At 43.0% G+C, this 13,826-nt stretch overlaps 1 protein-coding gene and 1 long non-coding RNA gene across 2 annotated transcripts in view; both read right to left on the bottom strand.

Moving 5' to 3' along the window:
* Positions 1 to 3,603: 3,603 nt before the first annotated feature.
* LOC130742374 (metal transporter Nramp7.2-like) overlaps positions 3,604 to 13,826 on the bottom strand; it is a 35,523-nt gene continuing 25,300 nt past the window's right edge. The window contains 1 exon segment of the mRNA XM_057594476.1: positions 3,604 to 4,020. Within this exon segment, the coding sequence (XP_057450459.1) occupies positions 3,688 to 4,020 (333 nt within the window). The 3' untranslated portion in view covers positions 3,604 to 3,687.
* Positions 4,935 to 5,841, bottom strand: LOC130738419 (uncharacterized). Its single transcript, XR_009019396.1, has 3 exons — positions 5,727 to 5,841; positions 5,462 to 5,526; positions 4,935 to 5,173 (listed from the first exon to the last, which is right to left on the bottom strand). It is a non-coding gene; the product is annotated as an uncharacterized LOC130738419 (long non-coding RNA).

Below are 13,826 nucleotides of genomic sequence, written 5' to 3'. Positions count from 1 at the left end.
GATGTTTATATTGATTGGCATTGGATTATGATTATTATGCTTGCAATGTTGTATGCTTGCTTATGTTGACTGTTTCTGAGGCTTGTGCCAAATGTTTTTTGAAGGCTCCGACCGAGTAAACTTATTGAGACGTGTGTCTCCGTTTTCTGAGAGGCTTCGGCCGTTTACTGGTTTCTGTCATTACTGCTTCCTAGTGGATAGAACATGCGGTTACTTTGGATTGGCCCTTGGTTGGGCTTTGTTGTTGTCTGACTTGGCATATAAGGCTTAAGTATAAGTGGCGATCAGGAGGTGTGTCCTATGATTGTCTCGTCTTGTGAGACGCTAAGTGGCGATCAGGAGGTGTGTCCTATGATTGTCCCGTCTTGTGAGATGCTAAGTGGCGATCAGGAAGTGTGTCCTATGATTGTCCCATCTTGTGAGACGCTAAGTGGCGATGAGGAGGTGTGTCCTATCATTGTCCCGTCTTGTGAGACGCTAAGTGGCGATGAGGAGGTGTGTCCTATCATTGTCCCGTCTTGTGAGACACTGAGTGGCGATCAGGAGGTGTGTCCTATGATTGTCCTGTCATGTATGACGTTATAAGTGGCGATGAGGAGGTGTGTCCTATCATTGTCCCGTCTTTCGAGACGCTATTTATTGACTCATATTGTTTGATTATTGATATCTGATTTGATGTTATATTGTTGAGGATTATTGATATCTGATTTGTTGTTATATTGTTGAGGATTATTGATATCTGATTTGACGTTATATTGTCAAGGTTGTTGACATCTGATTAGATGTTATAGATTGAGGTTGCTGCTATTTGATTTGAGGTTATATTGTTGAGATTATTGTCAAATGATTTGATTCTATACTGTGGAGGTTGTGGATATCTGAGTTGTTATATGTTGTTAAGTTGATGTCTGAATAAATGTTACATGTTGTTAAGTTGCTGATATCTGAGTAGAAACATTGTTGAGGTTGTTGATAGTTGATTTAAATCTATATTGTTGAATATATGTCGTCATCTATCTTGAATTAGGTTGCTAGCGTATGTGCCATGTTATGCACTTATATCTGAATAGCATGTTTTTCTCTTTTATATGTGGTAATTGCATGGAGTTAACCATTTCTATTTGCTATTTGTTGTTTGGGCGCTTAACGCTATTAGGCGATGGAGGACTGTCGATGAAACTTGACCTTTGCACGAGTCAGAGCTGAAGACTTGAAGATTAGTGGAAGACACGAAGAGTAGAGTCGGGTTTAAGGTTAGAGCCTTGGGTTAGAGAGCTTACCATTATTGGTTTAAGCTTGCCTAATAACTTTTAGGAATTTGCATTTGAGATTCGGGTAGGTTCCGATGCATTGCTTTCTTGCGGTTCCCCGGCGTGGAGATCGTAGGGAGTAGGTCGGATTAGGGTGTCGTGGCATAACAGATTCCTTATTGGATCTGATTTCATTCGTTAGATTTGTAGTTGTGTTATTTCGTTCATACATTCGGGAACTTGCCTTGGTCAAGGCTTGATGTAGATTTTATTTACTGTTGGGTGTAAGCATTGCATGTTTTGAAAACAATTCAAAAGAAAAAAAATTACTCGCTTTAGAAATTCATTTGGAAAATATTGCATATTTAAATTAATAGGTTACTAAAGTGACACCCGAAAATCGGGGCGTTACAAACAAGAAGATGATGAACTACTTCTCGTCACAACGTGCTTTGCTGCAAGCAATATCTCAAGCAATTCATGGTTGATAGATAGTGGCTGTACAAACCACATGACCAATAACAAGAAGTTATTCAAAGAGCTTGACAAATCAATTGTTTCCAAAGTAAAAATTGGGAATGGTGATTTCATTCCAAACAAAGGAAAAGGAATTGTTGTGATTGAAAGCTTGTCAGGTTTGAAATATATCTCAGATGTTTTATATGTCCCTGATACTGATCAAAATTTGCTCAGTGTTGCACAACTTGTAGAGAAAGGTTTCAAAATCATATTTGAAGATAACATGTGTGTGATAAAAGATGCAAAAGATAGGGACATGTTCAAGGTGAAGATGAAAGCCAAAAGTTTTGCTCTAAATTTGGCAGCGAATGATCTTCCTCTCTTGTCAATGGAAGCCGACGATTCCACCACCAAGGCTTCTACCCTCAAACATGTTAGTGGTTCAAATTCTGATCTTGGCTCGGATGATATTGCAAAACCAGAAATTCATGTCATGGTTTCAGACAATGATCACAAGCATTACCATCATGATGAGGAACTCAAACACAAGATCATTAAGCAGGTGGAATATTATTTCAGTGATAAAAATTTGCCCACTGATGAATACTTGCTGAGTTTCGTCAAGAAAAACAAAGAAGGTTTTGTTCCTATATCAATAATTGCTTCTTTTAGAAGAATGAAGAACTTCACTCAAGATTATTCATTTATTGTTGCTGCACTGAAGGAGTCTTCACTACTTGTAGTTAGTGATGATGGGAGAAATGTTAAGCGACTCAATGCACTCTATTTCAATGAAATCAGAGATCATAAGTTATATGCTGTTTTGGTAGAGAATATGCCTCAAGATTGTTCAAAGGAAAATTGTGAAAATATTTCATGAAGTCAGAAATATAAATAGATTAACAATTCATGATTCATCTTCTACAGCAGATTGAAGACAAAATCAAGAGTTTCCAGCTATTAAAGTCAAGAGGAGATTTGTTGAGAATATTCCTATAATAGCTGAAATTAAGAGGAGATAAGTAGTTAGGATTTAAACTTTGTTTTAAGATATTGTTTAGATTTATTTTCAAATTAGAATAAGATTAAGATAATATTAGTTGTTTCTAAAATCAATATCACTTGATTTTAGAAATCATATCAGTTTATAAGTAGGTTTGTTATTTTTCTGTTATGTAATTGTTCTATATATATAGAGCTCACAATGATGAATAAAATAATCTCCTTCAAATATATTCATACGTATAAAAATACCCAACAAATATAATAGGTAAAAGCAGGATCACATTGCATAATTTGACCTACTTTATGCATTAAAACATAAGCTTTGAGATCAATTTCATATACCAAGGATTTCTGCTGCAAGTAGGTTGTGCCTGTCAGCATTGAGATTCATGGAGAAGCTCACTGATCATGGACAAGGGTTCTGATTCACTACAACATTTTAATTTAAACTAAACTTTAAAACATTTGCCTTCAAAAAACTGAATTTTAATTCGCAGGAGATGGAGTGAGACAGTAGCCCCCTCATACATAAATTGGACTGAAAATATTCAAACCATTATGTTCTCAGAACGATTTTTATTGGCAATTTTTTTTCCATTCTCCCCTACTTGAGAGGGTTGTTCTCAAGTATATTAATTAATTAATCAACTTTTGCTGCTCTAAAACAAATCCCTTCCTAATAAATTTTTTCATTTTTCATATTCTTTTTTTTTGGCAAATAATCGCCAGCTTCACTAAATTAGGCTTTAGTCTACATATTTGAGCACACATAAATACATATACCCCATAAAGGAATTTATATTCTTAAAATCACCCCCCTAAGGGCTAATGCTAATCAAATATAAAAATATTTTAATTTTAAATAAACATAATTCTATCCTTCGTCACGACTACAGCAGAAAAATGTGATTAACTTGCAATTTGAAATTCCTGTTTATGGATGGTGATGTGCTTGGTCCATAGCTCAGGTCCCCTATTCTGGTAGTGGGATATCAGCTAAATCTTCTCTGTAAGGAACATGGCTCAGCTCTAATTGACCATTGTTCATAAACCCCTTTTCCACATGAGTTTGCATCATTGGGTCATTCTTTGTCTCAACATATACTTGGACAGTGTCTTTTCTGAGCGTGAGGTAGATACCTGAGAGAACATAGATTGCCATTAGAGGAAACACTATGATCCCAATGAACACATTTGCCACCTTTGGTAGACTGTTATGAAATATCCAACCCACAAAAGCAGTAATAAGGTAGTATACATTGATACAGATTATCCCCAAGCCTACTATCCACGAGAAGATAATGATCTGCACAAAATACGATGATGTCACAATTTTTAATTAACAATAAATATGAAGAGTAACTGAATTATATTATTATGTAGCTGAAGATTACAGTTATAGCTCTAAGCTATACATAAAGAAATGTAAACCTTGCTGTGCAAGCTATCCTAACACAATAGAAGAGAGATTCAGTTACACACTGAATCTGTTACTATCACTAACTGAATGCCATGTTAGCATATAACTATATATACTCTAATATACCCCCCTCAAACTCAAGGTGGGTGAGAAACAAGTTTCTCAGTGACATTGAGTTTGTCTCTTAGAGCTTCAAACTGGGTTGGAGAGAGCCTCAGTGAAGATGTCAGCCAGCTGGTCAATGGAGGGAACATGATGAACAAAAAGTGACTGAATTGTATTATTATCAAGCTGAAGATTACAGTTATAGCTCTAAGCTATATATTGAGAAATGTGAAGCTTGCTGTGCAAGCTATCCTAACACGAAGAGCGACTATTAATCATGGTTTGCACATCAGACCTTGTTCTCTACATTCACTAGTGTCCTTGGTGGCCTCACTACAACATTTTAGTCCTACAGCAACGCCCGAAAACCGTTGCATAAAGTCAAAAAACCGTTTCCTTTTCTTTCTGAAACGCTTTTGAACGTGTGGTAGTCTAAGGCGTTGCCTTATGATTGTGCAACGCTTTTTGGTAAAATTCGCAACAGCATTCCAAAACCGTTTTTCTTGACTAAATGCGCAACGCTTTTATTGGTTTTCTTTGGCAGCGGATACCCAAGGGTTTCCATATGTGACAGGAGTAAAACGTTGTATTATCACTTTAAAGGGATACAATTATAAAACCGTCTTCGTAGGATTGTCGAAAACGTTCTCGAAGGCTTTACAAAAGTCGTTGTCTAATATTTATGAGCACGGTTTCCTAACCGTTGTCAAATGTTTCCAAATAATTACACAACTGTTCGATTATGATTGAATTTCTTACAACATTTTGTGTAATTAAACAAGAAAATATCCAGCAAACTAAAATACACAGCTATTACTATAATTAATCATAAAACTAATGCACTCATTTTGTTTGTGAGTGACATGCCCAAGGAGACAACAATGCAAATAGATGATAAGGAGTTTTAAGCTTCCACCTCAGACAAACACTGAAGCTGCAAACATAATGAGATCATTTTAATCAGTTCAGAGTTGGCATATGAAAACAGTTTTTATCTTCTTCAATTCCTAGCAAATGGTATGCATGATCATAAATTTCCTTAAACATAGAGCATAAGCAACCCAGAAGGTATTTCCATTTACCAAGCATCGGTATGGACTATGGATGATCCTTTTTAAGATGTTGAAATTATTCAAACAAGAATTAGTAAAAAAAATCAAGTTTCTTTATTCATGTATACTCATTTGGCTTAAATTCCTCATCTAAGTGTTACAAATCTGACCTGAGACACCTTCCTTGCTAGAATGGTCAATGACAGGGCCTGTAGTGAAGGAATTGCGTGAATGACTGCATCATAAACAAGTCATCAGAATTAATCAAGTGTAGAATGGCTTCGAGTTTGCCAACTTCCATGTTAATGGCATCTGTTACCAAGTTAATATGAATGACCCAAGTTTAGAAGAAAGAAATGCATGTGTAAGCTTGTCCTCTTCGTTTCTCTCAAGCTTAATAGCTCAATTCATCTAATTATAGCATAAGGGGCATACCTTCAAGTAGAAGACAACCAGAACCTAAAGGTAAAAAATCATACTAGATTCTAACTGCATAACCCTAGCTGCTCATCCGCTCCATGAACCTCTCCAAAGCAAGCGAATTTGTTTTCTGAAATGCCACCCAAAGCTTTAGATACTGTAAAGTAAGTCACTATAAAAGCACTCCAAACAAAAAAACAATCACCAATGTATTAAAATAAAGGAGAAATCACAATCCTAAAACATGGATCCTGACACAGAACTTGAAAGGTCCATATGACGGACAAATATAAAAAGTAGCAGATCATAGCAAAGAAGCTCCTCAGCTTCAAACTGCAAATAACTAAGCACATATCTACCTCTAATATAATTGTAAACTTCTCCAAACCAAGAAGTAGAACACCAGTACAAATGGCGAAGACACTCAATCTACAACTCCTCCAAGTAGTACTATGGAGGAAAGGATTCAGCTGAACAGAAATTAACAATAGATATAGTAAAAAAGCTATTTCTTAGTAAAAAAAGATATAGAAAGTTAAACTTTCCAGCTTATAATAGTTTTTATTTGCAAATCAAATGCAACAGAACCACTTACAATATTGGTTAAGGCCACACAAGTGACACAACAAATATGGGAGGGACAAATCAATAGCATGAATATTTTTCCTCACCAGGTTTTATGAAATCAGACAAATCAAAATCGGTAGCCTTTAAAGGTGAATCTTATCTGTTTGATTTGAAAAGAAAATTCTGCATACAGGAAACAAAAATATTTTCATGTATACTTGCATAACTACATATTGCTTATATATGTCAGCGGACTGGACCACACCTCTGGTTTCATGTCCTGTTGTACCAACCTTAAGCATTTGCCCTACAACCACTGCTGCATCTTTTTCAGTATAACGACTGTCCTTCCTGTTAAAAGCAAAAGTAGACAAATTAAAGTAAGTTTAGGCCAACACCAAACAGACTTACTTGGTCAATATCCAATCTAGCAGTTCTCTACCCTCACATTATCTAAGGTAAATTGTCAACAAGTTCACCTTAATAGGTATATATAAAGGAAAAATGGAAAAAAACGCAACAGAAACGAACCTTAGAAAACAAATTTATCAGAACAAGATTAAGACACATGCTGAATTACATTAAGGTGATTGATTGTCGAAAGATAGATCAGGTTAACATGTCGCAACGAACCTTTCAGACACTTCCAATCCAACAGGAACAAACCTGGAATGGGATGGTGGTGCGTTTCAGTTGACCAAATTCACTTCTTCGTTCTCAATCTTGTTCTTTGTTCGTGCACTCAAGAGACGACAGAACCGCTCTCTATCTTCCTCGTTAGCAAAATCATCAATGTGCAAGCTCCGAGGAGAAAACCATCATCAGTCGATTTCACCTAAAACCCTAGTGCGCGGAGAAGGAAATCGCGACCACACTCGCGCGCGGAGGAGGTGGTCTCATTCCAAAACATGGCAAAGTCCAATAACATAAGTTGCCATTGAATAAGATTATAGCAGTATTAAGTATTCCAGAGCTTTGAGTAGCATGATCTAACAATGTCCAAATACTCTCATTCCAAAACAACAAATTAAAATTTAAAATGAAATAACACAACTCAAGTAATCCTAATCCTTTCATCAATAGGCAATTGAAACAAAAAATCAACAATGAAGCATGACAAATTGCTGCAAAGTGTTGGAAAGCATTTCTGGATAAAGAGCAAAGAAAAAATTAACCTCATGCATGAGTTTTCATCGCCTTCATGCAATTGAACCAAAAAGCAGTTATGAATTGGAATAGAACTAGGTTGATATCTGTAACAGAAATTATAGGGAATTGAAGACATAAAAAGACGAGAGAACTAGGGATTCCATTTTACCTCGAGCAATTTGCAGCAATAGTCTTCTTTGTTCCCAATCTTGTTCTTCGTTCGTGCGCTGAAGAGACGACAGAACCGCCAATGTACAAGCTCCAACGAAAAAGCCATCATCTACCGATTCACCTCGACTTCCAATCACCTAAAACCTTAGCGCAGGGAGAATCACGACCACGCTCGCACGCAGAGAAGGAAATCGCGAACACGCTTGCACGCCGAGAAGGAAATCGTGAACACGCTCGCGCGCGGAGAAGGAAATTGCGAACACGATCGCGCACAAAGAAGGAAATCGTGAACCCTAGTGATGGAGAGGGTCGAGAAATCAACGAACCCTCTGTGTTGATGGAGAAGGAAGGGAAAGCAAATCGCGAAGATGAACGCGCGATAATGAAAATTTTAGCGGTGGAATTATGTTTTAATGAATTGTATTCAGAAACGCTTTATCGTAGGGATATTAGGAAACGGCTTTAATACGTAGGTGAAAACTAATGAGAACGTTTTCGTGATGGTTTCTAAAAGGCAGTGGGGAAAAAGCGTTTCCCATTATTTAAGATATAAGTTTTTACCAGTTCAGGCAACAGTACAGTAAACCGTTGTCTTAGATCCTCTACAGATACACTTATTCAGCCGTAACAGTGCCAGGTGTTGCCAAATGACCAAAATGTTGTAGTGCCTATTGGGATGCTGATTGGGGATCTTATCCGGATGTAAATTTCTCTCTCTTCTATAATGCAATGTTAGCTGTAGCATATATATATATATATATATATATATATATATATATATATATATATATATATATATATATATACTCTAATAATATCTCTAATCTTGCTTTCAGGGCCGGTCCCGACATTTTGGAGGCCCTGGGCAAATAATAAAAATAGACCCCTAACAATATTTTTTTAAAGAACATTATCTATTTAAATTGTAAATATCATCAACAACTTAAAAAATGTGATTAACATATAAACAAAACGTCATATCCACTTATCTAGTGAATTAGGTAGAAGATCCCAAGGAAACCTTCACGTTCCAATATAATGCTAATTAAGCTCTTAAATATGACCAACAAATATCAAGTTACTTGTATCTGCAATTCTCTCTTATTAATTGTGAACACCTTCAATAGAGAAGTACAGAACTGGTCTTAAATGCAACTACTTTTTTTTTGGGAAAGCTTAAGTTTTTTTTTTCTGAATAATGTAAAAAAAAATTATTTAGCAAAAAGGGGTGGGGAAAAAATTATTTAGCAAAGTATGGTAGTTTTTTGAGAAAAGGCCACGGGCGAGGTGCCCCAGTCAAAAAACTGTGGCCAGAAGTCTGAAAAGGCAACGGTTCCCTCTTAGTGTGGTAGAACCCAGATCTCATAAAAAGCTACGGTTTCAAAACTGTTGCCTAAAGATTTTAGGCAACAGTTTAGAAACCGTAGCCTTTGGAAAAAAAATTTTTGGGCCCCCTCTTTTTGGAGGCCCTGGGCGGTGGGCCTGCTTGCACAGGCCCAGGGCCGGCCCTGCTTGCTTTAGTTGTGTTCCGGGAACCCTGGCCAAAGACGGACAGGGCACCCTGGACAACCACGGACCCCACAGAACGTCCCTGTTGGGGGACGATCTAGGGAACCTGGGAGCGTCCGGCTTATGGGACCTAAAACCTAAGGTAAGGACAAGACCTAGGGCCCACCTAATAGGGGTTGACCTAGGCCAACCACCTTAGGGAGTAGGTTGGCTGGTGCAGATCCGTAGAAACCCCAAGCCGTTGGATCACTGTTCCACTGCAGCTACCGCAGGTAATCCAACGGCGGGCTTTACCCTGCGTACGAGCCATGCATGACGTTGCATGGCTCCAACCCTAATTTCACCTCCACTATATAAGAGGAGCACCTCTTCCATTGAAAGGTAACGTATTCTCACTACTCTCACCATATTCACAACTTCTCTTACTGACTTCAGCATCGGAGTGTCTTGCAGGAGCCCCTCCCGGGACCTTACCAACTCAGGAGTCCTTCCACGCGTCCAGATCCCCTCTCTCCTACCCCTCGTCAGCGGGTAGCTTGATCACTCCCTGATCAATTGGCGCCGTCTGTGGGGATCTGGTAAAACTCTTCCCAGCACCGCGTGCCGTCGCCTCAAGTCACCAACTAGCAAACTATGGTGGAGACACGTCAGACTTCACGCCGTCCCGACCAACCCCTGAAGGCCATGTGGAGACTATCAACGAAGCAACGGATCGCAGAACTCCTCCTCCTCAACCCCAACACCCACCTCCTCCGACTCCTCAACCGCAGCCCCCTCGCTCACCGGAGCCCGCGGCCATTACCCCGCATGCGGCCCATGAGGCACTCTGCCGCTTGGAGGCACGCATCCGGGCTATGGAAGAGGACAACGGGGCAGGACGAGAACATGCCCACAGCATGAGGATCCGAGACGCTCAAGAGGAGATTCACATGCTCCGAGCACGCCTGCGACAACTTGAGAAGCAGGAAACTCACTCGCACCCCAAACCCGCGTTTTCCCAGGAAGAGGAGACGAGCGGGGGCCCGATCCGACCCCCTACTACCAGGAGGAACGCCGCCGGGCACCCGCGGCTGAGAGGGTGGCCAGCCATACACCGCGGAGACGCTACTCTCCCCGACGGAGCCCTTCCAGGCGCAAGAGTCCTTCCCCGACTTGGGTCAGGACTCACAACCGCCCCAGGTCCAACAACGCACTTGTCTCCTATCCAACACCGATTGGAGGCCCACTGTCCCCAGAAATTATGGCTTTCCCCTTCCCCTAGGGTTGGGCACTACCCAAAGTGAAACTCTACGAATGAGACACCGACACGCAGGAACACGTGAACTTCTCCGTGGGTGCGATGCAGTACGCAGGGGCTAGCGACCCCTTGTACTGTCGTTGCTTCCCCATGAGTCTCGGAAAAGGACCCATGAACTGGTTTCAGAACCTGCCGAGCAACTCCCTACACGACTTGAACGGGGTCGTGTCCTGTTTTTTATCCCAGTACTCTTCGGTCCGCAGTATACCTAGGACAGCGCAAACCTTGGCTTTGGTTAAGCAGAAAGAGAAGGAGTCTCTGAAGGCGTTTCTCAATCGGTTCAACAAGGAGGTTGGGGATATCACCGGTCTCCTCCCCGACACTAGGTTGGTCCTAGCTACCGCAGCTCTCGCTCCAGGACCTTTCCTGACCTCACTGGACGGCAAACCGGCCAACACTCTGGAGGAATTTCTGGCTCGAGCAGAGAAGTTCATAAACATGGAGGACGCTGCAACCCTACGAGCCGCGATTCAGACGCTCGCGATCAAAGGACCGCCGAAGATGAAAGAGCATAAAGACCAGCCTCCGACCCAGGACTCCTGACGGAAGGGTCAGGACGAACGGAAGCCGAAGCGGAAGAAATATGATAATTACACTCCACTGAACTCCTCCCTGTCACGTATCCTGAGGGAGAAGGCCTCCACTGACCTCAGGGACTGACCCCCTCCACTTCTGACGAGGGGGGACAAGCTGGATTCTAAGAGATTTTGTGAATTCCACGATAACCCGGGCCACAACACGGACGAGTGCCTGAATCTCAAGGACAAAGTGGAGGAACTGATCAGAGCAGGCAGGTTGTCTAGATATGTGGCTATGTCATCAGGTGACCTCCCACGGCCGCGCTCACCGCCCCCGAGACGGTCACCGACCCCTCCAAGACACCGTGCCCCAACCCCTCTAAGGCACCGTGCCCGAACCCCTCCAAAGCGCTGATCGGCAGATCGCCAGGACAGAACACCACCGCGCCGCCGGAGCCCCGAGCGCCGCGGAAGAAGCCGCAAACGTAGAAGAAGCCCTGACCGGCACGGCCGGGATGAAGTTCGAAGACACCATGGGAGCAACCTAGTCAGCGTTGGTTCCATAGCCGGAGGATGGGCCGCAGGCGGGCCCACTAACAACAGCCGGAAAAGAAGTACCCATGTCATCATGTCCGCAACCGGAAGACCTCGCCCAGGTTCCCTCCACCCCCCAAGGCAGAAGGTGGCCATCACCTTCACGGAAGATGACTACAGCGAGGACACCAGCGAGGAGGATGACCCCATCGTCGTTGAGGCCCTGATCGGCAATGGTAAGATTCGAAGGACGCTCATTGATACAGGTAGTTCCGCTGACATTATGTTTTATGACGCTTATAAAAGCCTAGGACTATCGGTGAAAGACCTGCTCCCCTACGACCACGACTTGATCGTGTTCACAGGGGACAGAGTCCTACCCTTAGGATATTTTGATACTTGCCTTTCCTTGGGAGATCCTAGAATTTGCAGGACAATCAAAGCTCGTTTTCTGGTGATGGAGTGTCCAACGGCGTACAACGCCATCCTTGGCAGGCCAAGCCTCAACATCTTCAGGGCAATCATATCCACCCACCATCTGATGCTTCAGTACCCCTGGGCAGGAAGGGCAGTGCCCGTACGCGGCAATCTCAAGATGGCGAGGAGCTGCTACAACTCCAGTTTCCGACTGGCCAGAGAAGAAAGGAAGAGAAAGAAGTCCAAAACTCAGGCCCAGCACGACAACTTCCTTGTTCAGCACACCAGTTTCATGATCGACCTCGACCCTCGGGTGGACCAGTTTAGGGACGACCAGCGCCTCAAGCCAGATGGGGAGTCTCGCCCTATCCAGGTCGGTCGCCTTCCGGAGAATACCACCAACATAGCTCGTGGCCTCCCCCGGGATCTCTCCAAACGTATGGAAAAGTTGCTGCTGTCCAATGGGAAGCTATTTGCTTGGTCATCGGCGGATGTGCCCGGCATCGATCCTGCATTCTGCAGCCACAAGCTATCCGTCGACCGGAAATTTAAACCCGTCGCTCAGAAGAAAAGGCAGATGAGCGCCGAGAAACAACAAGTTATCAAGCAGCAGACCATAGAGTTGCTTCAGGCCGGGATAATTCGGGAAATCAAGTACACTACTTGGCTCTCCAACGTGGTCCTGGTCAAGAAAGCAAACGGGAAGTGGCGCATGTGCGTCGACTACACCGATCTCAACAAGGCATGCCCTAAGGACCCTTTCCCCTTACTGAGCATTGATGCACTTGTGGACAATTCCTCCGGGTACGAATACCTCTCTCTCATGGATGCTTACTCAGGCTACAACCAAATCCCTATGCATAGAGATGACGAGGAGAAAACTGCCTACATAACCGATCGGGGCACTTACTGCTACACTATGCTACCCTTCGGCCTCAAGAACGCAGTAGCAACCTACCAAAGGATGATAACCCGGATCTTCGGGGACTTGATGGGAAAGTCGGTCGAGGTTTATATAGATGACATCATAGTCAAAACCCCGAAGGGAGGAGATCATGCAGTTGACCTTGCAGTCGTCTTCGAGCAATTAAGGAAACACAACATGCGCCTCAACCCCGACAAGTGTACTTTTGGTGTTCGGAGCGGGAAATTTCTTGGATATATGCTGACCAGCCGTGGAATCGAGCTGAACCCTGACAAATGTCAAGCGATAATGAATATGAAGACCCCTCACACCGTCAAAGAAGTCCAACAGCTTGCGGGTCGCATGGCCGCGATCGGCCGCTTTTTGCCAAAGGCCGCTCTCCGCGCACTACCTCTCTACACACTTCTAAAGAAGGGAACAACCTTTGAGTGGTCGGAAGAGGCCGACGCTGCATTCACCCAGCTGAAAGAAATCCTTTCATCCCCTCCTATTCTGACCAGCCCTAAACTAGGGGAGACCCTATACCTCTACTTGGCAGTGCGGGAAAAGGCAGTAAGTTCCGTTCTGATCAGGGAAGAGGGGGGAGTGCAACTACCTGTCTATTTTGTCAGCCGTTCTTTGAAGGGGGCGGAGCTCAGGTATAAGATGCTGGAGAAAGTAGCGCTGACCTTACTGACCACAGCCTGGCAGCTGCGGAGGTATTTTCAGGCTCATCGCATCGTCGTGCGTACCGATCAACCGGTCCGACAGGTCCTCCACAAGCCCGACCTAGCCGACCGGATGGTTAGCTGGTCTATCGAGCTCTCCGAGCATGACATCTACTACGAACCCAGAAGAGCCATTAAAGCACAGGTCCTTGCCGACTTCTTAGTCGAGCTCACAAAAGAAGAGGAGCCCCCCGCCGAGACTACATGGGTGGTCAACGTAGATGGCTCGAGTAACAAGGAAGGGGAAGGGGCGGGAATCGTCTTACAAAGCAGCACCGGGATGGTGGTCGAGCAGTCCCTCCGCTTTAACTTCCCCACCAC

Source organism: Lotus japonicus, chromosome 1, assembly GCF_012489685.1.
Source record: "Lotus japonicus ecotype B-129 chromosome 1, LjGifu_v1.2".
Lineage (NCBI taxonomy): Eukaryota > Viridiplantae > Streptophyta > Magnoliopsida > Fabales > Fabaceae > Lotus > Lotus japonicus.
Note: the sequence above shows the minus strand (reverse complement) of the source record. Positions and strands in the feature narration are given on the sequence as shown.